This window comes from Balaenoptera borealis (assembly GCF_965194805.1).
Source record: "Balaenoptera borealis genome assembly, chromosome: 12".
Taxonomy (NCBI): domain Eukaryota; kingdom Metazoa; phylum Chordata; class Mammalia; order Artiodactyla; family Balaenopteridae; genus Balaenoptera; species Balaenoptera borealis.
The window spans coordinates 17,525,166-17,552,452 of record NC_138869.1 but is presented as its reverse complement, the minus strand read 5'-3'; the positions used below and the strand labels follow the sequence as shown (position 1 = coordinate 17,552,452).

Below are 27,287 nucleotides of genomic sequence, written 5' to 3'. Positions count from 1 at the left end.
GGTGTCTCGCTCTTCTTCAGTGGTTGAAGCAGAGTTCATAGCACCTTTGTTGCCCTTCCCCCACCTTTATAGATGTGACCTCATCTATAAAATAGGGATATAATAATAATGATAAGCTTCTCTGAAAAATAAATACCTAAATTGATTAAACTTATTTATATGTGTAGAGCACTTAGGAAGATGTCTGGCTTAGTAACATGAAATAAGTGTTAGTTGCTATTAATATCACCACCACCACCACCATCATCATCATCATCATCATCATCATCGTCATCATCACCATCATCATCGTCATCATCATCACCACCATCATCACCACCAGCAGCAACAAGCCAGGGGGCATCCATATGCATGTTTAGCAGCCACAACTTTTAGGGTCTGCCTCCTGGCAGCAAGGCCCCTGGGGCAGGTGCCATTGGAGCCAACTATCCGGGGGCCTGGCACTGGGAAAAAGCTGGGAAGGTATCTATGATGGGCCTCCTAGAAATTTATCAAGTTGCAGAGTTAGGGGTTCTAAAACGAGAAGGATCCGGTGGTTCAAAATGACGGAAGATTTTTAAAATGCATTTTGCTAAAAAAAACAAAACAACTAAGATAAAGAAAGGAGCACATAGAAGACCCTAATGCATGTGTTGGAGTGGGCTCGAGCAGACTCCTTTCCATTCTTCTCTCCTCCCAAACTCCCACTGGTGATGTTAACCATGTATTTCATCTGTAGCAAGAACAGAGTTTGATGAGAATGTAGCCCCACACCACCCTAATAATGCCCTTAATGTGTTTAGCACTTGTTAGTCTATAAAATATTTGCTGAACAGTCTGTTTAACAAATCTGTTAGGGCTAGAGACAGGCACAATAATAACATTAAGAGTAAACGTCTATTGAACATTTCTGTGCCAGATGTAGTATCACATTCTTGAGTGCAACATCCCATTTAACCTCAGAACAACCCATTTCCTAGATAAGGGGTTACATGACCTGCCCAAGGAATTAGAGTTCATACAGGTCCTGCTCATACAGGCCTATCCAGCTCAAAAGCCAGGGCCTCTAACAGTTATGCTATGATGTCTATTGACACACAGTACCTGTCCTCATGGGGCTTAGCATCTTGTAAAATACCACAAACCAGTGGGTCTCAGAATGTAGTCCGTGGATGAGCAGCATCAGCTGGTAACTTATCAGAAATGCAGGTTCCGGGGCCCCAGGCCAGACCTACAGAATCATAATCTCTGGAGGTGAGTTCACGTTCCCCCTCCAGGAGACTGATACTTGCGAAAGCTTGAGAGTCATAGTAAACGGTCTTGAGAGGCAAGTCAGGCAGAAATTGTCATTATTCCAATTTTACATACGAGAATCTGAGTGGTCAGGGATCTGCCCAAGGTTATATTCCTGACATCAATGGCATCAGCTGGAACCTAGGCTTTCTGATTCATAACCCAGTGGTTTACTCTTCCCCCGGTACATATGCTGCCTTTTTACTCAAGTCAGTCTGGCTTTCAGGGCAATTTATTGAATACCTGATGATACAAAGGAAGGGCTTTTTATGTTGAAGAGGTGTCCTGAGTATTGAAATGATTTAATTTTTCTGCTGAGCCTTATTTCCTTGCCTGTGAACCACTAACAGGTATGATATTGGCCTGTGCTCTTTCTCTGTTTTGTGATGTAATGAACGCAAAAAAAGATGTTATTCCTTAATTTTAAAGGGAAATAGAATTACGTTGCAGCATCTTTGGAGAGCAGAAAATAAAGGAGGAACGTCTCCTGAGCCTACAGCTAGGGTACAATTACTGATAATTTTGGTGAACAATAAGGTGTGAGTTCTGTGCTCAGAGAGATAAAAGAAAAATAGTTTTCTTATTTTGCAAAACCCCTAGTGGATTGCTGGGATGTTTTGTCTTTTTAGAGTAATCAAGAATCCTTTGCCTTAAGAAAGGTAACAGATTATTTTGTTTCAGAAAGAAAGGATTCTAAGGCAGAGGGCTCACCCCTTCAGATCTCAATTAAGACTTATCTCAAAGGTTGTCATTTCTAAAGCAAGGTTTTGGAAAATGAGCACAGAGGACTTCTCCTCTAAAGACTTTAATATTGTGCTCAAATTAGCCATATGTGGCTATTGCGCCCTTGAAATATGGCCAGTCCAAACTGAGTTATCAGAATCTGTAGTAGTTTCCTAGGGCTGATGTGACAGATTACCGCTAACGTGAGTGGGTTAAAACAACAGAAATGTATTCTCTCAGTATTCTTAGGCTAGAAGTCTGAAAGCAAGATGTTGGCAGGGTCACGCTCCCTCTGAAGACTCTAGGGAAGAATCCTTCCTTTCTCCTTTCTACCTTCTGGCTGTGGCAGCAGTCTTTGGCCTTCTTTGGCTCGTATTAGATACATCACTCTCTTGTCTGTGTCCATGCTCACATTGCTTTCTTTTCTGTGTCTGCACTTCTGCCCTTGGATGTGGGAAACCTACTACAAAGAAGGAATACCTCATTGGTAATTTTTATATCAATTATGTTGAAATGAATGTGTTGGGTTAAATAAAACATATTTATTTTGCCAGTTTGTTTCTACTTTCTTTTAATGTAGGTACTAGAAAATTTAAAACTACATATGTGCCTCACATTCTATTTCTGTTGGATAGCAGTGCCATTGAAGATAGAGGAACTAACCTACTAATTCTTAACCTATAACTGTACCTGAGAATAATTCCCTCCTTTTCTTGTCTTTGTAGAAGTAGAAACCCTGGCTAGTAGCCCCGAAGGGAAGTTGACTGGGGATAAGTGTAGATGGGAGAGGTACAAAATGTAAATTCACTAAGTTACTGATTCAAAGAATAGGGTAAATGCTTCCCCTTGCAGATTTTAAACTTTATAAATGTAGGAATACTTGTTTTATTCATTGGTTTTAAGAGGCATATGGGATAGTACATGGCACAGAGCAGGCAGTCAATAAATAGTATATAAATGAAAGAATAAATTTAACTAACATCTTTTGTGGATCTACTATGTGCTTTTCCATTCCCTTCTTGTTTAACCTTCTTAACAACCCTGGAGGTCAGGCATCACTAATCCTCTCTAAAATTATAGTCTTGGAAATTAGACTGTGAGAGGCTATGGAACTTGTTCAAGGTCAAACATCTAGAAATCAGCAGAGCCAGTATTCAAATCTATGTCTTCATACTCCAAGTACTGTGCCCTTTTCTACCACAGGGCCTCAAAGATGCCTTCATAGAGGAAAGAATCACCGTCTTATATCTAGCAAAAACAGTGAAACAGTGAAGACCAGAGGATTTTTTAAAAAGTATTTCCAGAGAGCTTGCAAATTGCATCAACAAAAACAGAAGTAATTTATACACAAATATTCCTAGCATGATTATTCACAATAGCCAGAAAGTGGGAACAACCCAAATTTCCATCAGTTGATGAATGGAAAAACAAAATGCCATATGCCCATGCAGTGGAATATTATTCAGCCATAAAAAGGAATGGAGTACTGATATTACAACATGGATAAACCTTGAAAATATTATACCAAGTGAGTAAAGCCACATATTCTATGAACCTATTTATATGAAATGTCCAGAATAGGTAAATCCATAAAGACAGAGTGAACCAGAGCAGAACTTAGGAGGGTTTAGGGTGTGATTTTTAGTGGATATGTGTTTTCTTTTAGGGTGGTACAATATTCTGGAATTATCTAATGATGATGGCTGAACAAACTTATGGATATACTAAAAACTACTTGTCTTAGTCTGTTCAGGCTGCTATAACAAAATACCACAGACTGGGTGGCTTGTAAACAGCAGTTCATAGTTCTGGAGGCTGGAAGTCCAAGATCAAGATGTCAGCTTGATCAGTTTCTGATCAAAGACTTCTTGCAAATCGCAGATTGCCCACTTCTCTTTGTGTCCTCATTTGGTGGAAGAGGCAAGGGATCTCTGGAGTCTGTTTTATAAAGGCACTGATCCCATTCGCGTGGGCTCTGTCTTCAGGACCAAATCACCTGTCAAAGACCCCACCTCCTAATACCATCATATCATATCACATAAGGCATGAGTTTTCAAGACAGAATTTGGAGGGACGCAAACATTCAGACCAGGGCACCACTTAATTGTACATTTTAAGAGGGTGAGTTATATACTGTGTGAACTATATCTCAACAAAAAGTAAGTCTTCTGAGAAACAAAACTAACACAAGTGTTACTACCTCCTGAGAGAGCCTGTCTTGCTGTCAGGAAGTCAGGGTTACTGGAGCCAACTTCCCTCAGACATGATTCATGGGATTATAAACCTATACCTTATCTTAAAGACAAATTGACTGCATTGACCTAGGACACACAGATAATTAGTGGCATAATCCGAGTCCAAGTTTCTCAAACTCCAGCCGCTCGTGTCTCTTCCACTTCCAAAGGGCAGCTACTGCAATAAGTGAAAAAGAATGAGGGACAAACCTCCCTGGCAGCATGAACCCTCTGACTTTAGCTCACCTGAGGTGTCATATTGGATCCCTCTGGAAGCGAGAAGGAAGGAGAGCTTCTGTGCTGTGAGAGGGATCTTGAGGAGTCAGGATGTGCACTGACTTCACCACTTCACCGATTTTCAATTTTGTCCCATATAAGCATCTGTAGGGAGCAGAAAATCTTTTCATTTCCTGCCTGTGTGTACCAAACACCCTAGGGGCCAAAATTAAAAACCCATAGTATTGACTATGTGATTACCACACACCCCATCAGAGGGTTATGTCCCAGACCAAAGTCTTGAAAATACTTTTGATACAAAAAGGGAAGGCAGTTGCCTGGATTAAGAGTGCCTGAGGGAAACATGATGTCATATCTATTATTTGAAAGGTATGAAGGTTGTAATGCATACATTGCTTGAACTAGTTAAGTAAAAGGAAACAAAAATCAATATAAACTCCCTCGTTTCAGCTATAGTGCTTCCACTTAGATGACATCTACACCAGAAAGGAATTAACACAGCTAGAAACGTATTCTGCTTGTTGATGTGGAAACAAATGTCAAAACAAACAACTTACGATCGACCTGAGATACTACAGAAGAAAGCATTACTCTTTTCTAAGGAACTTTGAAGGCTAGGCCAGTGGTTAACATAGCAATCCCTTGCAGCAAATACGTTACTTCCACAGTCAGAGATTCACAGGCTGTCAAAGTTGTGCTCTCATCCAATCTGTCTCTACTTGGGCAGATTTGAAAACCAGTGAACAAAAAGATTAATTCCTTTGCCCAAGTTCACATGGCTAATGACTTTCAGAGCAAGGGTTAAATTGAGAAGGTTTGATTTACTTTTCTCACAATAATAATAACTTTTTCTGATTTCGACTTGATAATTGTTTTCTTGTTATTATGTCATAACATGTCTAAACTCTGTTTTTGTAAATGGACATGGAATTTTATTATTAGAGGTGTTTAGGACAAAAGCTTTTGATTGCCTTTGTCAACTGTTTCCCCACTGGAGATGGTGGTTTTTGGTAGGTTGTCTAATAATCCCCTATAGACTTTTGATACAGCAGCAAATAAATTTTGAGAAGAGATTATTAAATTTAGAACTTTTTATTTCTTTGAAAATGCTTACACATTCTTTACTAATTTATTCACTTATTTGGTTATTTACTAAGCATCTATTACATGCTATGTGGTGATAGATGTTGGGCATAAAAAGTTATTTGTGGTTTAGTCCATGGTTTAAGGAGCTTATAATCTTGATTTTAAATCTTGAACTTAAATCCAGATTTAAGTGAGAAATCTAGGCAAAATACACTATTCTTCTCAATGAACCATAATGTTAAAATATCAGAAGCTATTTCCTTGGTACAACCTATAGTGGAAAGCACCGTGATCCTGGAGCTGAGATAAATCTGGGTTCAAAACCTTTATTTAAGTGTAGTTACTAAATGTATGAAATAGAAAAAATTGCTTAATTCTCTGAGAAATTAGATGTAAAATACTTAGCACAGTGGCTGGCCTGTAATCAGGGTGTAATAACAATAAAATGGCCATAACCTTCTTCCCCCTTTACCACTGAGTCCCAATACAAGCGATGTACTTACGTCTACTTCATAGACTCCAGTGGATCCTGAATTACATAGTATAAATAAAGAGGGAAGAGAACAGTGGGAGTGAGAGAGAAGGAGAGAATGCCAAAATCTGGCCTATCATGAATAAAACTGTGGAGGAAAGGTCAAAAGTGATACTGTTTAATTTTGTTGTGAAGTTGACTAAGAAGGGGGCAGGTCACAACCTCCTTTGTAGGTAAGGAAGGAAAAGAAGGCAGGATTGATGACCATTTCTCTTATGTAATTATATTATTCTAAGAATAAATCTGTATCTTGTTCTCTCTATAGCCATATAGATACAAATGCTTATAAGCATTTTATTACTGTATATATACCCACTCTCTCGGGCTGTATGCTAATATTTGAATTAGAGAATTTTTGAAATAGAGAATACTATATCACCCATCTAATATTTTATTAACTATTAATAATTATTATTTTACCTGATGGTTCACATTTCTTACCATTGAAACATTACTTAGAGTCCTGGGCAACTTATTCATTACTGATGATGATGATGATGATAATAATAATAACAGCAATAATTACTGTCCGCCTGTCTCCTCTAAATCCTCTAAATACATTATATAAATTATATTGGGCCTAAGATGACTAATATCATCATTTCTGCATTATAGAGGGGCAGCTAAATCATAGTGGCTGAAGATCATGCAGGAATGGCTTCACCAATACCAGGTATCTCACTACTACTCTCACCTGGTCAACACCAGCCTCAGACCTTAGCAGGGACCTTCTGGAGCAACACTCTTCTTTTTGTAGGTCGTCTCCTGAGCAGGAACTCAACCTTTCTGTCCCTCCCCCAGTGTCTGTGCAGTTTAGCCCTTCATCATCTTCCTCCCTAGTTATTGGTTAACCCGTTACTCTGGATAAAACTATATTAAAATCTGTAGATGTTACCTACCAAAATTGCTTTATATTTTACATGCAGCCACAGTGTAGTGATCCTGCTTTCTCTCCCAGGAGGTATGTTTCCCCCAGCTCCCCACATTTCTTATCCCTTCGAATTGTCTCTTTGTTTTTTCTCCACCCCCTGGGGTAATAGTCATTATCTCTCCCTCTGACCTACTCCTGCTCTGTTCTATCTCCCTCCCTCCTGCCTTCCTTTACTTTCTCAGTCTAATTATATCTTAGCTTAGGATACAGATGTAAAGCTAATGAAATTGTCTTTAAACACTCCTTCAAACTCCCAGCTGTTCACCTCCCTCTGTGTTGAAATGAGTAAAGTTTTAATTTATTTGTTTAAAACTCACTAGGCTAATGTATTCATATATGCAGATGCAGTATGCACTTTGTATATGCTATCTTCTGTGCTTCCTTTAAAGGAAAGGGTGAAATTCTCTAACAAAGTCTTATCCACAGAAAAAAATACCACCCCCCCCCCATGGGAATTACAATAATTCAAAGAACAAAGCAAAACCAAAATAAATTCCCATCTCTGAGCAAAAGAGTAAATAATAAAAATGCAGCAGTATTTGTCTGGGTCAACAGTTTTTGCCAGAACTTGATGTGATATTCTCTGTAGAATTTCACTGAAAAGTTATGAACTTCTACTAAGACTGGCAAATAGGAGTTGCACACAAGTGATCTTTGTAAAATAAAAATTGTCAAGTAAAAGTGAATTCTCCCCTCTCTTCTTGTATCTCTTAGGCAGAGTTCTTAGACACCCTCTTTGGGACTGCTTGTCTCCCCAGTGGTGTGATATTTGCACAAAAACTTGGTTTTAACATAGTATTTATCTAACTGGAAATAGAGTCAAGTTTGAAGTTGGTGCTCTGTATTCCTTGTGTTTCCCTTATGATTTCAAAGACTTGCTTTATTCAGTAGCATTCAAGATGAGGAAAGGGGGGCCCTGAACCAAGATGGTGGAGTAGAAGGACGTGCTCTCACTCCCTCTTGTGAGAACACCAGAATCACAACTAGCTGCTGGACAGTCATCGACAGGAAGACACTGGAACTCACCAAAAAAGATACTCCGCATCCAAAGACAAAGGAGAAGCCACAATGAGACGGTAGGAGGGGCACAACCACAGTAAAATCAAATCCCATAACTGCAGGGTGGGCGACTCACAAACTGGAGAACACTTATACCACAGAAGTCCACCCACTGGAGTGAAGGTTCTGAGCCCCACGTCAGGCTTCCCAACCTGAGGGTCCAGCTACGGGAGGAAGAATATCTACAGAATCAGACTTTGAAGGCTAGTGGGATTTGATTGCAGGACTTCGACAGGACTGGGGGAAACAGAGACTCCACTCTTGGAGGGCACACACAAAGTAGTGTGCTCATCGGGACGCAGGGGAAGGAGCAGTGACCCCAGGAGAGATTGAACCAGACCTAACTGCTAGTGTTGGAGGGTCTCCTGCAGAGGCGGGGTGTGGCTATGGCTCACCGTGGGGACACAGACACTGGCAGCAGAAGTTCTGAGAAGTACTCCTTGGTGTGAGCCCTCCCAGAGTTAGCCCCACCAAAGAGCCCCCGGGTAGGCTCCACTGTTGGGTCGCCTCAGGCCAAACAACCAACAGGGAGGGAACCCAGCCCCACCCATCAGCAGTGAAGCAGATGAAAGTTTTACTGAGCTCTGCACACCAAAGCAACAGCCAGCTCTACCCACCACCAGTCCCTCCTATCAGGAAACTTGCACAAGCCTCTTAGATAGCCTCATCCACCAGAGGGCAAACAGCAGAAGCAAGAAGAACTACAGTCCTGCAGCCTGTGGAACAAAAACCACATTCACAGAAAGATAGACAAGATGAAAAGGCAGAGGGCTATGTACCAGATGAAGGAACAAAATAAAACCCCAGAAAAACAACTAAATGAAGTGGACATAGGCAACCTTCCAGAAAAAGAATTCAGAATAATGATAGTGCAGATGACAAAGGACCTCGGGAAAAAAATGGAGACAAAGATCGAGAAGAAGGAAGAAATGTTTAACCAAGACGTAGAAGAATTGAAGAACAAACAAACAGAGATGAACAATACAATAACTGAAATGGAAACTATACTAGAAGGAATCAATAGCAGAATAACTGAAGCAGAGGAACGGATAAGTGACCTGGAATACAAAATGGTGGAATTCACTGCTGTGGAAGAGAATAAAGAAAAAAGAATGAAAAGAAATGAAGACAGCCTAAGAGACCTCTGGGACAACGTTAAACGCAATAACATTCGCTTTATAGGGATCCCAGAAGGAGAAGAGAGAGAGAAAGGACCAGAGAAAATATTTGAAGAGATTATAGTCGAAAACTTCCCTAACATGGGAAAGGAAATAGCCACCCAAGTCCAGGAAGCGCAGAGAGTCCCATACAGGATAAAGCCAAGGAGAAACACACTGAGACACATAGTAATCAAATTGGCAAAAATTGAAGACAAAGAAAAATTATTGAAAGCAACAAGGGAAAAACGACAAATAACATACAAGGGAACTCCCATAAGGTTAACAGCTGATTTCTCAGCAGAAACTCTACAAGCCAGAAGGGAGTGGCATGACATACTTAAAGTGATGAAAGGGAAGAACCTACAAACAAGATTACTCTACCCGGCAAGGATCTCATTAAGATTTGATGGAGAAATCAAAAGCTTTACAGACAAGCAAAAGCTAAGAGAATTCAGCACCACCAAACCAGCTCTACAACAAAAGCTAAAGGAACTTCTCTAAGTGGAAAACACCAGGGAAGAAAAGGACCTACAAAAACAAACCCAAAACAATTAAGAAAATGGTCATAGGAAATACATATCGATAATTACCTTAAACGTGAATGGATTAAATGCTCCAACCAAAAGTCACAGGCTTGCTGAATGGATACAAAAACAAGACCCATATATATGCTGTCTACAAGAGACCCACTTCAGACCTAGGGACACATTCAGACTGAAAGTAAGGGGATGGAAAAAGATATTCCATGCAAATGGAAATCAAAAGAAAGCTGCAGTAGCAGTACTCATATCAGAAAAAATAGACTTTAAAATAAAGAATGTTACAAGAGACAAGGAAGGACACTGCATAATGATCAAGGGATCAATCCAAGAAGAAGATATAACAATTATAAATATATATGCACCCAACATAGGAGCACCACAATACATAAGGCAACTGCTGACAGCTGTAAAAGAGGAAATCAACAGTAACACAATAATAGTGGGAGACTTTAACACCTCACTTAACGTGAATGGACAGATCATCCAAAATAAAAATAAATAAGGAAACACAAGCTTTCAATGACACAATAGACCAGATAGATTTAATTGATATTTATAGGACATTCCATCCAAAAACAGCAGATTACACTTTCTTCTCAAGTGCACATGGAACATTTTCCAGGATAGATCACATCTTGAGTCACAAATCAAGCCTCGGTAAATTTAAGAAAATTGAAATCATATCAAGCATCTTTTCTGACCACAACGCTATGAGAATAGAAATGAATTACAGGGAAACAAATGTAAAAAACACAAACACATGGAGGCTAAACAATACGTTACTAAATAACCAAGAGATCACTGAAGAAATCAAAGAGGTAATCAAAAAATACCTAGAGACAAATGACAATGCAAACACGACGATCCAAAACCTATGGGATGCAGCAAAAGCAGTTCTAAGAGGGAAGTTTATAGCTATACAAGCCTAACTCAAGAAACAAGAAACATCTCAAATAAACAATCTAACCTTACATCTAAAGGAACTAGAGAAAGAAGAACAAAAGTACCCCAAAGTTAGCAGAAGGAAAGAAATCATAAAGATCAGAGCAGAAATAAATGAAATAGAAACCAAGAAAACAGTAGCAAAGATCAATAAAACTAAAAGCCGGTTCTTTGAGAAGATAAGCAAAATTGATAAACCATTAACCAGACTCATCAAGAAAAAGAGGGATAGGACTCAAATCAATACAATTAGAAATGAAAAAGGAGACGTTACAACAGACACCGCAGAAATACAAAGCATCCTAAGAGACTACTACAGGCAACTCTATGCCAATAAAATGGACAACCTGGAAGAAATGGACAAATTCTTAGGAAGGTATAACCTTCCAAGACTGAACCAGGAAGAAATGGAAAATATGAACAGACCAATCACAAGTAATGGAATTGAAACTGTGATTAAAAATCTTCCAACAAACAAAAGTCCAGGACCAGATGGCTTCACAGGTAAATTCTATCAAACATTTAGAGAAGAGCTAACACCCATCCTTCTCAAACTCTTTCAAAAAATTGCAGAGGAAGGAACCCTCCCAAACTCATTCTATGAGGCCACCATCACCCTGATACCAAAACCAGACAAATATACTACAAAAAAAGAAAATTACAGACCAATATCACTCATGAATATAGATGCAAAAATCCTCAAAAAAATACCAGCAAACAGAACACAACAACACATTAAAAGGATCATACACCATGATCAAGTGGGATATATCCCAGGGATGCAAGGATTCTTCAGTATATGCCAATCAATCAATGTGATACACCATATTAACAAATTGAAGAATAAAAACCATATGATCATCTCAATAGATGCAGAAAAAGCTTTTGACAAAATTCAACACTCATTTATGATAAAAACTCTCCAGAAAGTTAGCATAGAGGGAACCTACCTCAACATAATAAAGGCCATATACGACAAACCCACAGCAAACATCATTCTCAATGGTGAAAAACTGAAAGCATTTCCTCTAAGATCAGGAACAAGACAAGGATGTCCATTCTCACCACTGTTATTCAACATAGTTTTGGAAGTCCTAGCCACAGCAATCAGAGAAGAAAAAGAAACAAAAGGAATACATATTGGAAAAGAAGAAGTAAAACTGTCACTGTTTACAGATGACATGATACTATACATAGAGAATCCTAAAGATGCCACCAGAAAACTGCTAGAGGTAATCAATGAATTTGGTAAAGTTTCAGGATACAAAATTAATGCACAGAAATCTCTTGCATTCCTATACACTAATGATGAAAAATCTGAAAGAGAAATTAAGGAAAAACTCCCATTTACCATTGCAACAAAAAAAATAAAATATCTAGGAATAAACCTACCTAAGGAGACAAAAGACCTGTATGCAGAAAACTATAAGACACTGATGAAAGAAATTAAAGATGATACCAACAGATGGAGAGATATACCATGTTCTTGGATTGGAAGAATCAATATTGTGAAAATGACTATACTACCCAAAGCAATCTACAGATTCAATGCAATCCCTATCAAATTGCCAAGGCATTTTTTACAGAACTAGAAGAAAAATCTTAAAATTTGTATGGAGACACAAAAGACCCCGAATAGCCAAAGCAGTCTTGAGGGAAAAAAACGGAGCTGGAGGAATCAGACTCCCTGACTTCAGACTATATTACAAAGCTACAGTAATCAAGAAAATATGGTACTGGCACAAAAACAGAAACACGGATCAATGGAACAAGATAGAAAGCCCAGAGACAAACCCACACATCTATGGTCAACTAATCTATGACAACGGAGGCAAGGGTATACAATGGAGAAAAGACAGTCTCTTCAATAAGTGGTGCTGGGAAAACTGGATAGCCACATTTAAAAGAATTAAATTAGAACACTGCCTAACACCATACACAAAAATAAACTCAAAATGGATTACAGACCTAAATGTAAGACTGGACACTATAAAACTCTTAGAGGCAAACATAGGAAGAACACTCTTTGACATAAATCACAGCAAGATCTTTTTTGATCCACCTCCTACAGTAATGGAAATAAAAACAAAAATAAACAAATGGGACCTAATGAAACTTAAAAGCTTTTGCAAAGCACAGGAAACTACAAATAAGATGAAAAGACAACCCTCAGAATGGGAGAAAATATTTGCAAACGAATCGACAGACAAAGGATTAATCTCCAAAATATGTAAACAGCTCATGCAGCTCAATATTAAAAAAACAAACACCCCAATCAAAAAATGGGCAGAAGACCTAAATAGACATTTCTCCAAAGAAGACATACAGATGGCCAAGAAGCACATGAAAAGCTGCTCAACATCACTAATTATTAGAGAAATGCAATTGAAACTACAATGAGGTATCACCTCACACCAGTTAAAATAGGCATCATCAGAAAATCTGCAAACAACAAATGCTGGAGAGGGTGTGGAGAAAAGGGAACCCTCTTGCACTGTTGGTGGGAATGTAAATTGATAGAGCCACTATGAAGAACAGTATGGAGGTTCCTTAAAAAACTAAAAATAGAGTTACCAGATGATCCAGCAATCCCGCTACTGGGCATATACCCAGAGGAAACCATAATTCAAAAAGACACATGCACCCCTGTGTTCATTGCAGCACTATTTACAATAGCCAGTTCATGGAAGCAACCCAAATGCCCACTGATAGATGGATGGATAAAGAAGATGTGGTACATATATACAATGGAATATTACTCAGCCATAAAAAGGAATGAAATTGGGTCATTTGTTGAGACGTGGATGGATCTAGAGACTGTCATACCGAGTGAAGTAGGTCGAAAGAGAAAAACAAATATCGTATATTAACGCATATATGTGGAACCTAGAAAAATGGTACAGATGAACCGGTTTGCAGGGCAGAAATTGAGACACAGATGTAGAGAACAAACGTATGGACACCAAGGGGTGAAAGCGGCAGGGGGGTGGGGAGGGGTGTAATGAGTTGGGCAATTGGGATTGACGTATATACCTTGATGTGTATAAAATTGATGACTAATAAGAACCTGCTGTATAAAAAAATAAATAAAATTAATTTAAAAAATAAAAAAATAAAAAGTTGAGGAAAGGGAAAAGGAGATTATCAGTCAATTGTACTTCATAATTGTTTATGATTTCATAATATCTAAATTAATCCCCAATTCAATAAAGAAGTAAATGAATAAATGTTTTGTTCAGTGATTTGGAATCACTTTTGAAGAAAATGTAACTATGCGTACTAATGAATGAAAGTAATTACCACTTATAGTGATACTTATTTCTTTATATATACATGTATTAAATCATTACGTTGGATACCTTAAATTAATACAGTGTTGTAGGTCAGTTATATTGCAGTAGACTGAGGGAAAAACAAACACTAACATCAAAAAATTTAAAAAAATACACAGAGAAGAAATCACTCTTGAAGTTTGTTCTTAGCTTTTTATTATGTTAATGAATAGAAATCCGAGGAATCTGTAACAATATTTGCCACTTTGTAGTTTCATAACTTTAAGTAAATAACTCTACCACTTAAAACCTGAGATTCTGCATAAGTAAATAATGGAATGGAAGCAAAATGAGTTTTCTGGGCTAGTGTTACCCTCACTGACACTTCGGTGATCATCTATTTCTGTTCAATCTGTATACTCCTTGTATACAGAGTATTATTATTTAGTCCAATTTTTTTTAGCCAGCATTTTATTTATTTATTTATTTATTTAAATTGAAGTATGGTTCATTTGCAGTGTTGTGTTAGTTTCAGATGTACAGCAAAATGATTTATATATGTATATGTGTATATATATATATATATATATATATATGCTTTTCAGTTTCTTTTCTATTACTTTATACTTTATTACAAGATATTTACTTCCATTTTTATTAACTCTGTTTTTTACCAAAAGAACTTCATCATAGCAGTGTCATTTGTTACAAGTAAAAAATAACCATAAAAGTAAATATTATAGAAACAAATGCGTGAAAGCCTGGCTTGTTCTCAGGTGACTCTGATTCCGAGTCCTGATTTTTCTCCACAAAAATAAGACTGTCAAATGTTAGACAGGTTTTTAAGACATGCTGACATCAACTCAGACTTTCTTCTTTATTTTAATCAGAAGAAATCAAAGAGAATTCAAGAAGGAATGAATTTATTCTGGAGTGAGTCAGTATTATTTAGTGCCTTGTCTCTGTGCAGTCTAAAAATTATGTCTCATACCAGTGCTGTGCATCCCACATTTTGGGAAATGCTAATATAGAAGGTTGACATTTTCTCACTCTCAAAATAGATGTAATACCCCAGTGTGATGTATCAGATGCACCCTGGCGGTATTGATTCAGGTATATCATATTTTTATGTGAGATTATGTTCTCTTCATGCCTTATTTTTTATATGTGGAAATAATTGTAGTTTTGACCCCATGTACTATGCAAAAATTAGTATAAATCAATTGTGGGCTAAGACATGTAACGATACTGTTATATTGCTTTTATTATTCTATTTAATGATGTTCAAAGGTTTTGTAAATAGAAAGAATATGACCCATCTTCTTACTTACCTCTGCCTATCCAGAATATCACACAGTGAGTGACATAAAGGGGCCGGACTAACCTCTGAATGGGGTCCTGGAACAGGGACCGCCTGGCATATAATATTATTGGGATTAGAGGCCCTTTAAACACATGATATTTTGACAGAGTGCTGAGTAGTTGCGGTATTAGTTGTGTGAGATTGAACACAGAAACCATTCTTAAAGTCTGAGAGAGTCCAGTTGCCTCTTACAAGTGGGACTTAGGAGTTTCTTTGGTTTCAGTGCCTTATTTTTAACATTCTTTGAAGTGCCTTTCAGTTCAGTGATCTGTGAAAGTGCAATCTTGTTTCTGTTTTTAGCCATCCACTGCTGTTATCATAATAAGCCCAATGTTTTAAACGTGTGTCTTCTAGTATAATTTCTCCTTAGGCAGGACTATCTAAGCCATTCATTCCCCACCCACAAAGATATCTGGATAATGGAAGCATTAGAAGAATGCTAGGGTCATTCTCAACTTTTTTTTCTCTTTATAAAGTAGTAATGAACATTTATTGACTCATGCAAGTTTTTTTTTTGTCAGGAATTTGGGAACAGCTTAGCTGGGGGGTTCTGACCTCAGGAAGTGGCAGTCAGATGTCATCTGGGGCTGCAATTTCTGAAGGCTTGACTGGGGCCGGAGGATCCACTTTCAGGTTGGCTCCGTCGCATCCATGGATGGCAAGCTCATCCTGGCAGTTGGAGGGGGGCCTCTGCTTCTCCACACAGAGCTCCTCTGCGTCTGCTGTGTGTCCTCATGGCAGAGCCCTCGGCTTCCTCCAAGAGCAAATGGCCCAGAGAGAAAGTAAAAGGAAGCCGCAGTGCCTAGGTGCAAGCCATGGTGGTCGAAGGCCATTTCTTCCCTATTCTGTTTGTCAAAGTGAGTCCCTGTGTTCTGTTTACACTATAGGGAAGGGCATTAGGCTCCATCCTTCAGAAGGAGGAGCGTCAAAGAATTTAAAACCACCCCAATCCACTTCTCTTCATCTCCTGTGTTCCCGCAGTGGGGCAGACTCTCAGCACTTCTTACAGAGATGACACAGAACAGTTCTAACTGGTCTTCTCATGCTCACTCTTCTTCCACTCTTCTCCATTTCTGTTCCATTCTCCACGTAGCAGCCAAAGTGATCATTTAAAAACATAAATCTACCTTATCACGCTTCTTAACTTTGAGTGGCTTATTACTGCACATGGAATAAAATGTAGAGGCCTGTGTCCTATGTATGATGTCCCTGCCTTCTTCTCTCACCTCTTCCCATGCAACTCTCTGCCAGGCTCATTAAGAATTCTAACCGCTCCATAACTGAAATAAGTCAGTCTCTTCCTGGCGCAGGACATTTACACCTGCTGTTCACTCTGTCTTGGTCTTTCCCCTTGTTTTTCTGTGACTGGCTTTATTCTTTGACTTTGCACTTTAATCCCTCTCCATCAGAGAAACTTACCTGATGAAACTAAAGCAGCACCTTTCCACTGGTCTCTCTTTTCTTTAAAAAAAAAAAAAACTTTATTGGAGTATAATTGACATGTAACAAACTCACCGTTTAAAAAATGTACAAATTTATACATTTTGACTTATGTGTACAACTACGAAACCATCACCGCAAGTAAAATAATCCATCACACCAAAAGTTTCCTTATGGTCCTTCATAAAGAGCATCCTTCATTGTTTCCTGAATTAACCTGCTACTTAATCATTACAGTGCTTATGACAGTTTACATGCACTAATTGCTCTTATTTCAGTCTGTACTAACTTACTTGTGTGTCTCTACAATTAAATTGTACGTTTCACGTAAAGAGAAAATGTGTCTGTAGAATTCAGTGCTGTATCTCCATGATCACGTTGCCTGGAACTTTGTAGATGTTTGATAATTTTTTTGAATAAATGATCAATTAAGCATACTATCAACTGACAAGGGCCCTTAAAGAGACACAGGTCAAGTGCTCTGGTGCTAAGTCAGGAAGTTGGCAGTGTCAAGGAGATTAGGATTCACTTAGGAATGTAGGGTTTGGTGCTATTGTAGCTGCCCTTTCAATATGAGTAGGTTTGTGAATTTTAACAAAGCAGGTGAAAGCCTTCTGAATCTGGAAAAGAGAATGAGGTACATATGTTTAAAGAATAAACAAAGAAAAACAAGATCCCCATTGGGCTGTCATGTAGGGTGAGAAGAAGAAGAAGAAAGGTGAGCATTGAATGCCATGTATAGTAACCTGGTCTTTATTTCAGTAGAGAAAGAGAAGCAATCATTGAAGTTTTTTAGCCTGACCCCAACTTTTAGTCATCTTGTCCTTACCTCAGTGCAATTAATATCGCACCAGTAGATGAGAAAACACATGTGATTGTCTTTAAAACCTTTTCTTTACTTGTCTTTACATGATTTCCATCATTCTTAAAGAAGAAAAGTTAGGAAAATACAAATATCATTCAAAATATGTGTTTGAACTTCTCTTAAAGAGAAGATCGGTTTAACCATTTTCTGGAGTGGTCCATTCTGTGTTGGTAGCAAATAAAGTGTTTAATTTTAAGGTTTTCGTAGCCTTAGAAATGTTTACGCAGATGTTAGGAAATACATTTTGTACATAACAAAATAGATGCTTTGTCCGCATTTATTTTGGTATTTATTGTATTATACTGAGTGGTTGTAATTAGGTCAGTATATTGGGGAGAGAAGCAGTGTCAGAATGGGGAGTCTGAATTTGAATTTGGATATCTTTAAGGAGATTTCTTTCCTCTACGATTCCTAATTTGAGCATACATGGCACTCATTCACCATTTTCTGAACTCACATATTGTGTATACCTGCACAACTGTAATATACACAATAAGAAGAATAACAAATATATGGGCTATACACTTTCTAAATATATTAAAACATCCATTTGATATACCAAGTACAATAGAATCTATAACTCTCTTTGATTTAATTTTATGTTTTGGCGGTTATTGACTGACTAACAGCATGGAGAATTATGGCCAATAAGTAAATAACATGACAGTGGAATGCCATGTGCATTCAAATAGTTCTTGACTATGAAACTTTCAGTAGTCTCTACCATGTGTTCATTCAGCACCTACAATATGACAAAAACTCAACTGAATGTATCTGCCTCCATTGATCTTCTCAATTATCCTGGTAGGTAGACACACTGAGATCAACTCTGCTTAATAAATAAGAAAACTGTGGGTTAGATAGAACTTTCCCATAGTAACACTTTCGCATAGTAACATCACTTGTAATTGTTGAACTGAATTGAAAGTTGAGTTTGTGGCCCCTGAGATGATCAGGCAATAGTTAATTGATTTTCAAGTCTGTGTGATGACACATTTTTATTTCATCTTAGAATCTGGATTGGGTATTTTTGATAGAAAGAATAGGTCATATTTTAGGTGGCCAGATTAGGATTCCATAAGAATGTCCTGCGTTGGCTAAGATCTAGATGTGTTGAAGATATTTTAGCAAGTGGAACATGTGGGTCGATGGATTTCTTTCATCTTCTTCTAAACTGAATGATTAAAGCCAGTTTTTCCTTATAGCTAATGGTATCTGATAAAAATTTAACCATTTGGTACTAGGAAGAAGAGTAGAGACTATGTTATCATCATCACCATCTGAGGTAGTCACATATATTGATTAACTGTGATGTCCCAGTCAGTTCTAAACAGTTATACTTGTATTTAAATAAAATCATGTATTTCAATAAACATTGCAGTCTGGCAAGAATCACATTATTTTTACATAAATCGGTGTTTTCAGGAAGTCTCATTATTTTTGTATTTTAAGAATACTGTACCTTGAAGACCTTGACTTATTTGGGAATGGCATGCAGATTGGGCTTCCTGAAAATCTATTGGCACATATTCAAGATAAATTTTCAGAAGTGGGAGATGATTTGGGGAACATAATGCATCACTTTGCTTACCTAGTTAATGACTGTCAGTCTGTATTTCATTGGAGAGCTACATTCTTGGAATAATGTTGAATAGTGTTCCTGAGAAGCTGTTTTCTTTTGAAAATTTGAAATATTACTGATCAAGATCCCTTAGGCCGATTCTGTGGACGAAGTAATAGTTACATATCCATTGATTCCATGAAAATATGCAAATTCTTTGCTCTTCCTAAATAAATAATCTGGTAAAGGATGATTTCCCTGGAGTGTCTGGTTGATCAGGATATAATAGTGTGGAGCTTGGAGAGTTATTTAGTATTAGATCAGAAGAAAAGTGTGTGTGTATGTGTCTATGTGTCTTTCTGTGTAACCGTGTGTGTGTATTACTTGGGTATTTAGAGTAGTTTTTTCCTTACTCTTTTTCAAAGATAAATGTGATGAATTTTGCAGATTTCTTGTCTCTGATCTCAGCCTATTAGTGGAAACATTCAAGAACTGACTATATTTGGAAAAATTATAAACTTTTTAAAGAAGTAATATTTATCATATTAGACACAGTTTCATATCACATTGAGTATGTGACCAGTGTTTAACCAGGTAAAATACAGAATTTGACATATGATTTGAGTTATACTTTAGAGGGAATAGTACATCCTTTGATGGTGATACTATACTTTCTTTGCTTGTCTTAGGATTTCATGGCATATTTTTATTAACTCCTTTGAAACATTGGCCAGTATTACACAATTTACTAAGTATTTCTGTGATGCATTCTTTCTATTAATATCAAATGCCTATAAATTTTATAGTAAAGTGATTTGTTTTGGGCATTTTAAAGATGATATTGTTCATAGTTGCTATGGCAGTTCCCATCTGAATCTACATACATCTCTCCCATAGATTTCAGGACATATTCCACAATGTCACACATCATGGACTAGAGAACAGGATTTATTGGGAAAGTCACATAGGTCAAGAGTTAGCACAGAGAAAAGCCAAAGGTCCCCTAATCCTCCATACCCAACCAAAAGGTAAGTTAGAACCTGACTGCCTTGAGCCTGCAATGCAGGTTTGTGTTCCCGTCAAGGCCCCCTTCTCTCCAATGATCTACCTTTGTCAGTAAAGGATAAGCAGGCTGCTTGGCCCCAGGCAAGCTATTTGTAGGAGTTCTAGAATCCTGGGTCTGAGCTCCCAGAGACCTTAAGGCCCTGTGCGATGGTGTAGTTTCCACCGCATGGAGCATGAGCTCGGGTGCAGCCTCTCCTACTGGGAGAGAGTAGGGCAGCCCCCATCCTAGTTGGCATGTTGTCCATGGACACCAAGTGAGCCTCTTTGTTTATCTTCAGACAGTACTGCTCTTTCAAACTACAACAGTAGATTTACATGATCCTTAAGCAGGCAGGTATAACATTTTGTCAAAGCTGGTCACCTCTTAGACAGAGTCTCATTACTTAGCGGAAGGTTCACTATAATAACCATGAGAATTATTTATCATTCTCTGTCTTAGGTGGGTGGCATTGCACTAATACTGGATAAAACAAATGAAGCGCTGTCATGTTTTTTCCCTTCTAGGAGTTTATGAGATGACATCATTCTCAGAGTCTAAACTTTTGGAATAAAAAATAGGACTAAAGTCTGTGCCTTCGCGTGAAGCTTTAATTAAAAGCAGTCAATGAACACCTATGTAGATATGTTAAACTTATTGATAATATTTTAAGGGTCCTGCGGTTTGAATGTAGATAGGATTAAATGTTTAAAATAGACCTTTTAACCACCCTGATATAAATATTTCTTTGGAGAGAAGCAGGTGAGAAGCATATTGAATTACGAATAACCCCCACATTAATTTACATGCAAATTAATTTACTAAACAAATTATAGCTTATCCATTGAGCACATTTATTTTATTTTAAGAGACTAATAAAATGGACGTTTCTTGTCTTCCAAATTCTTTCTGTTTTTTCGTTTAGGTAAAAATGATGATGCTCACGATGATAATCCTAATATGAACAATAGTAACAGCAATAATTATGGGGTGTTTACTCTTGTGGTAGTAAAGAACCAAACCAGGTATGTTTTGGGTTGGCCAAAAAGTTTATTTGGGTGTTCCCATAACATTTTACGGGAAAACCTGAACGAACTTTTTGGCCAGCCCAGTATTTACATACTTGTATATGTGTGTGTATATATTCATTGAATCTGTACACCATCCCTGGGAGGTAGATTCTTTTATTACGTCTATTTTTCAGATAAGGAAACTTATAATTAGAGAAGTTCAATCGTTTGCCTTTCATCACTCTGCATGCGGGAGCAGGATTTGAATCTAGGCGGTATGACTCTAAGTCCCCATGCTTGTTACCACTATTCGATACTGCCTCCTGTCCGCAAGTTGTAAGACCATCTTGCAGATATAATTTTAATTCATAAATGTTATGTGCTGAGGTTTTTTTTTACGATTGGATGTTGAATTTACAGTGAATTGGCTCCACATCTGATTACCCATCATGTCTTTTTTGGTATTGCATACAGGACATAGTTAAATGTTAAGGGAAACATCCTTGATAATATCTTCTTCTTTGAGGTTATCTGACTTCCACACATAGTAAATATGAACTCAGAAATTGATTATTTAGGGAGATCATTGAACAAAATGTCTTGAGCTTTGTAGTGGGAAAGGGATAAAAGACCAGGTCACCACCAGGCATAGTTTGCAAATTCTTTGGCAGCTACGCTTGGCAGTCCCTGTGATTTCCAAGGCATTTGCAAGGCAACCTCCATTCTTTTGCACCTACTACTACTCTCCTAATCCTTTTTCTTACCAAGATTTCAGAGACTGTCATGAAAATTATAGCAAGGTCAGTCCTTTGTTATAAATTTAATAGGAACCAAAACATTGGGATGCAAAGGAAAGAACAGTGCCTCTTCTGAATTTGTCATGTCTCTTCTAAGTTCAGCATTAACACTTTAAATGAAGTTTCAGGAGCTTTCAAAGGTCTTTGGCAAGGAGCACCTTACGCTTGAATGAGAGAGCCTGAACAAAAGTTCATAAAAATGGTAAGGCATTTTTGTCCTGACTTAGGGCCCCTGAGTCATAATTTTGATCAACTTCAGCATAGAGCTTTAGCAACATGGTACATCTGGTGACTGATGGCACCCCAGATGTTCCCACGGAAGGGTGCAAAAGAAAGAACCAGCAGCCTGAAGCCATGAAGACCAGCATCTGAGAAGCACTGCTGTGTGTCTATCAAAGTACCAACGGAGAGGAGCTCAGACTCAATCCGAACTGTCCCCCAGTGTAAAGATGCTTGTGCATCAAGAGGCTACGGATGGGAAAAGCGGACTTTATCAAGTCTCAGTTGTCAGAGAATGACATGATAGTGTTCAGCAGTCCCTTAAAACAGCCATTGTTTACTCCCATCTAATCCAATGACTTGAAAGTACCAGAAAAATATTGTGTTGAAAGTGTTACACTTTGTCAGTTTTTCTTCTCCCCTCCTCCTCCCTAATGAACTTTTTTTGCATTCATCCGTTCTAACCAGGCTGCTGCTGAAATTTTTATTCATGCTTTGGTCACCTCAAGAATTGATTTTTGTAATTCTCTTTTACGACCTTCCCTTATCAGGCTATATTGAGGCTGCAACACACTCTGAATTCAGCAGGTGCTTGAAGCCTGGCAGCGTCTTACTGCCTCTCTTCCGCCTCCCTTTAGTGACTCCCAGTAGCAAACGCAATTGCTCCTCTGATTTTAATTTTTACTTGCTGTGTCACCAGACAACCTTGTTAGTCCTATCCCTGAGCCCAGTTGGCAGTGTTAGGAGGTCTGAGTGGTTCCACACTCCTTAAACTGCAGTGGTAGTAGCAAACACAATTGCACATTCGGAATCACCTAAATCTTATTATACAGGAAGTCTTCTGGCTTATTTCGAGGGAGAAAATGCTTTAGAGAGAAAAGAGAAAAAAATCAAAGCAAACTCTGTTTGCCTCTCAACATTCTAATCACCAATGATTGGAATTTTTAGGAACCAATTTCAGTTTTATGGTTCTAGCTAAAATTGAATTTATTGTATGTATGTGTATGTATATGTACATATGTACACATACATATATTTCTTTAATTTGGTATTTGAAGTGCAATGAAGCCAGCACTCTTTCCTTGATTTTGTGTGTGTATCACTTTTATTCTATAATTCAAAAATATCAAGAAATCTATGTATCTTTAAGAGAAATTCAGTGAAGTTAAACACTAAAGGCAAATAAATATAAATAGCTCCTGGCAGCTAAGGCCCAAAAAATCAGTTCAATTAGTTGATGTATTTATTTGTGCACGTACAGCCATGACATTTGTACAAATGTTGTCCCAACATATATACATAAATGGGGAGATAAGGATCCACTTCCTTGGTTTTGTAGCTGAACAAATTTCCTCAAGCTGTTACTAATGGTAACAACTTTTCCCATTTAAAAGGCATTTTCAAATGGGACAACAAGGTTGTTTTTTCTTTCCTTGGCCTTCAAAGTAATTTTTAATCTAAGAAAAATACACTTAAATGTATACAACAAAATACATTATTAATAATAACATCTGGTATTTGCTGAATATTTGCTATGTATCCAGCATTGTGTTAAATGTTTTACGTGCAGTATCCCATTTTAATTTTCAGAATGGGTTAGTCAGTGGCAGTTATAGATATTCTACATACTAAGGAATCAGTGATGGCAATCTGGGTTTAGAGTAGACTATAGTAGACTTGTTTTGAAGCTGAATATCTATTTTAAGCACATTATTTTTACATGGTGTATATGTTTTGGATCAATATAAATTTCCTTAAAAAATACATTAAGCCATAGCTGAAATAACGTGCTGGAAGTAATAAATAGCTTTTGCACAAAGGAAAGAAAAAATGCATTCAATCACGCTGTACATAAGACTAGGAAAATACCAGTTGTCCATTTCAGAGATTAGGAGGTATCCACATATAGGGGTTATGGTTGGAGTTTTGGCTAAAGCCCTTCTATACCACCCCTGGGCACTGATGCTAATTGTGGGTTACATTTTATCCATTTTACAGAAGATGAAACTAAGGCTTATAGAGTTTAAATGCTTTCTCAAGATCATACAGCTGGTAAATGGTGGAGGGCTAACTCAAAACTAGTCTTTCTGAACCCAGAATCTGTGAGCTGTTAACCACCATACAGCATCACCATCGTTAGTCCTCTGGTAATCTGTTTTCCATAAATCCCAAGTTTATGGCCTCTTTATTCTGATGTCGTTTTCTCCATCCTTTTGGGTAGTTTAAAATAAACCCTGTTTGCAGCTTCAAAGATGGTGAGCAGCTAGACCAATGTGTGGTATTATTGCATAGGGTCAGAAGACACCCAGAAAGCCCGTCTAACTACTTAACAGCTTTGCTTGCAGCACTTTCTGTATTATGGCCATCTTTTATAGCATGGTTTGTAGCATTCATCAAACTTCCTTTGGTTAAAAGTTAGTAACGCCAGAGAACCCTCGACTCATCAGTCAAAAATAATTCCTTGGAGGAAGTTACATCAGCATTATTCATTACTGCATTAGAGAGTGTACTTGGGTCAATTCTCTAGCACACATCAAATTCCTGAGGGAATTAAATGGAGAAACAAGCATTGGGTATAAGTTGGATGAGGTTCTCCATTGCCTGAGGTCTGAGTTAGTTGTCAGCAAGAGTCTAAAATCTCTTCTTTATTGAGATTTGGAGCACTTGTTTCTCAAGCGGTAAAATATTCAGAACCTCAATTTTGGGATTCTACCCCATCCCTATTTTAGTTATGGGATTCTTATTAATAGAGAGCATGTCATCCACAGATTACAAGTGCTATGTGGTAGTAATATAACAAAAGCAAGAGAGAAGACTAATGTACTAGTTACTTTCTTGATGAAGCACAAATTTACCTGCTGAGTATGCTGTCCTATATTTTGGCTTAGGGGGAAAAGAAGGCTTAAGTAAATGAGGTTTCAGTGAGCACATACAGGAGTATGTCCGATCATATTAAGGCAACCTCGTAAACTGTTCGAAAGTTTAAATCCCAGGGTGGTTGAGGTGGCTGAATGAACATGAGTGAATATGAGTATGGGGTGAAATTGTTTCTTCACTTACTTGATTATAATTTGTTGTTTAAAATGCCTTCTGGAATTCTTGAGTCCCTTCCCATGTTTCTGTGCCTCTCACTTCTCTACCAAATTATAATTGTCAAGAATTTTTTTTTTCATTTTGGATGGAACAAACTTGTTACTCTGTATGACTAGGGAATAATATTTAGGGTTAATTAAAGAGTAACTGACCTTTCCCTATATGCCAAATATCGAAGACTAATAAAATTAGAAATACAGTGTTTTCATTATGTTGAAAGTATACAACATGAAATTCTGTCTTTGATTGAGAAGGTACTTTAGGATCTCCTAGGGTGGAAAAATCGTTAGAAATAGTCTGCCTCTTGTAATGTTATGCAAATGCAGGTTTATAGAGATTTTTCTGTGGTGTGAGAAGCAGATAATCAAATCTCTACAGAAACAACCCTGTGGAAAATAATTCTGGCGCTCTGCTGATTTAAGTGTCTGAATAAAATGGATTAGGTAAATAGAAAAAATGAACATGTAAGTATTAGAGATAGTAGTTTCTAAATATCGAATTCAGAAACTTTTGAATAATGACTTATATTTCACGTCTTACGGCTTAAAGATTTTTTTCTTTATTTCCTGTGCTTGAAAATGAAATGAGGTGTATATGAGAGCTCCAGTCGAATACAAACAGTGCATTATGGGCTCATCTATTCCTTCTTTAACAAAGCTCTGTCTCTTGTCACAGGGCAGCTTAGAATCATAGGAAGGAGATGTGGATTTGTGTCCTATCTCTTCCACTTGGTAGCTGTGTGTATTATTTGGGATAAGCAACATAGTCTAGCTTGTGCTACAATAAAAGTTTCAATGACACGACCCTGGGAATGTGTGTATTTCACTCACACTACATCTTCCAAGGGGATCTGTCGCCGAGGGGCCTCTACTGTTGATTCATTCAGGGACCTGGGCTGGTGGAGGCTTCCTCTTAACACCTGCTTTAAACACCATCGACAGTAGGAAGGGAAATGTACATCATTGAGGCTATTTACATTTCTACCTGGAAGTGACACATAACTTCTGTCACATTTCATCTGCCAGCGCAAATCACGTGGTCAAAGGCAAAGAAAGTAGAATCCTACCATGTGCCTAGCAAGATGTTACTCTTGACTACCTCGCTGTGTGACTTTGTATAAACCTCTAGCACATCTGAGCTTCATTAGTCTGTTAAAAAAGAATGTAGAGGATTTCCCTGATTTGACCTCTCTTTCCAAAACCCTCCTCTGATCTTGCATATCCTGGAAACCAGAATAAAGCCTTTCCCACCCCGTTCATTTAGCAAATATTTTTTGAGTTCCTATGGGTCAGACAACTGGCTAAACTTTAGAGAAACTGCAAAAAGCAAAAACAGGCAAAATTCCTGATCTCGTGGATCTTATATTCCAACAGTGTTGACAATGCACAAATGACTTTGTGACATTTCACGTGGTAAAAAGTTGTAAGAAGAAGAATAAAGCAGGGTAGGTTTTTCAATGAAAACTTCTCTGATAAGAATAAACGTGGAGACTTCAGAAAGAAAGGGGGATCAAAATCCATGATTATCGGTAGGAGGAGCCTTCTGAAAAGTGGAAGAGTGAATTCAGAGCCCTAAGGCAGGATGCTGCTGGGGACATTTGAGGACCAGACAGATCCTAGAGTCTCCGGAGTGCAGTGAGTCAGACAGACGGTGGAAGGAAGTGGGAGACTTGATCAGAGAACACAGCAGGGTGTCGGGTCTCGAAGGGCCCTGGAGGCACAGTAAAGAATCTGAGTGTTATTCGGAGAGAGAAGGGAGGGTTACAGGGCTTTGAGCAAAGGGGTGTCATGACATGATTTGAATTTCTCTGGCTTCTCTGTGGAGAATAACCTGTAGCGCAGCAATCATGGAAGCAAGGAGCACAGCTGGGCAGCTGCTGTAGTCATCCATGTCAGGTGATGTTGGCT

The 27,287-nt window shown here is 38.0% G+C and overlaps 1 protein-coding gene and 1 long non-coding RNA gene across 10 annotated transcripts in view; one reads left to right on the top strand and one right to left on the bottom strand.

Annotated features, from left to right (window-relative positions):
• CNTN4 (contactin 4) overlaps positions 1-27,287 on the top strand; it is a 950,427-nt gene that overhangs the window by 473,429 nt on the left and 449,711 nt on the right. The window contains exon 1 of one of the 9 annotated variants that reach the window (XM_082345361.1): positions 16,808-27,275. The exons of the other annotated variants lie outside the window; for them this stretch is intronic. Coding sequence (XP_082201487.1) covers positions 27,269-27,275 — 7 coding nt within the window. The 5' untranslated portion in view covers positions 16,808-27,268. Of the gene's footprint in view, positions 1-16,807; positions 27,276-27,287 lie in introns of those variants that run through there. 9 annotated transcript variants of the gene reach the window in all.
• LOC309607159 overlaps positions 16,743-27,287 on the bottom strand; it is an 89,556-nt gene continuing 79,011 nt past the window's right edge. Inside the window, exon 3 of the long non-coding RNA XR_014232288.1 lies at positions 16,743-16,814. This is a non-coding gene — a long non-coding RNA (uncharacterized lncRNA). The remainder of the gene's footprint in view (positions 16,815-27,287) is intronic.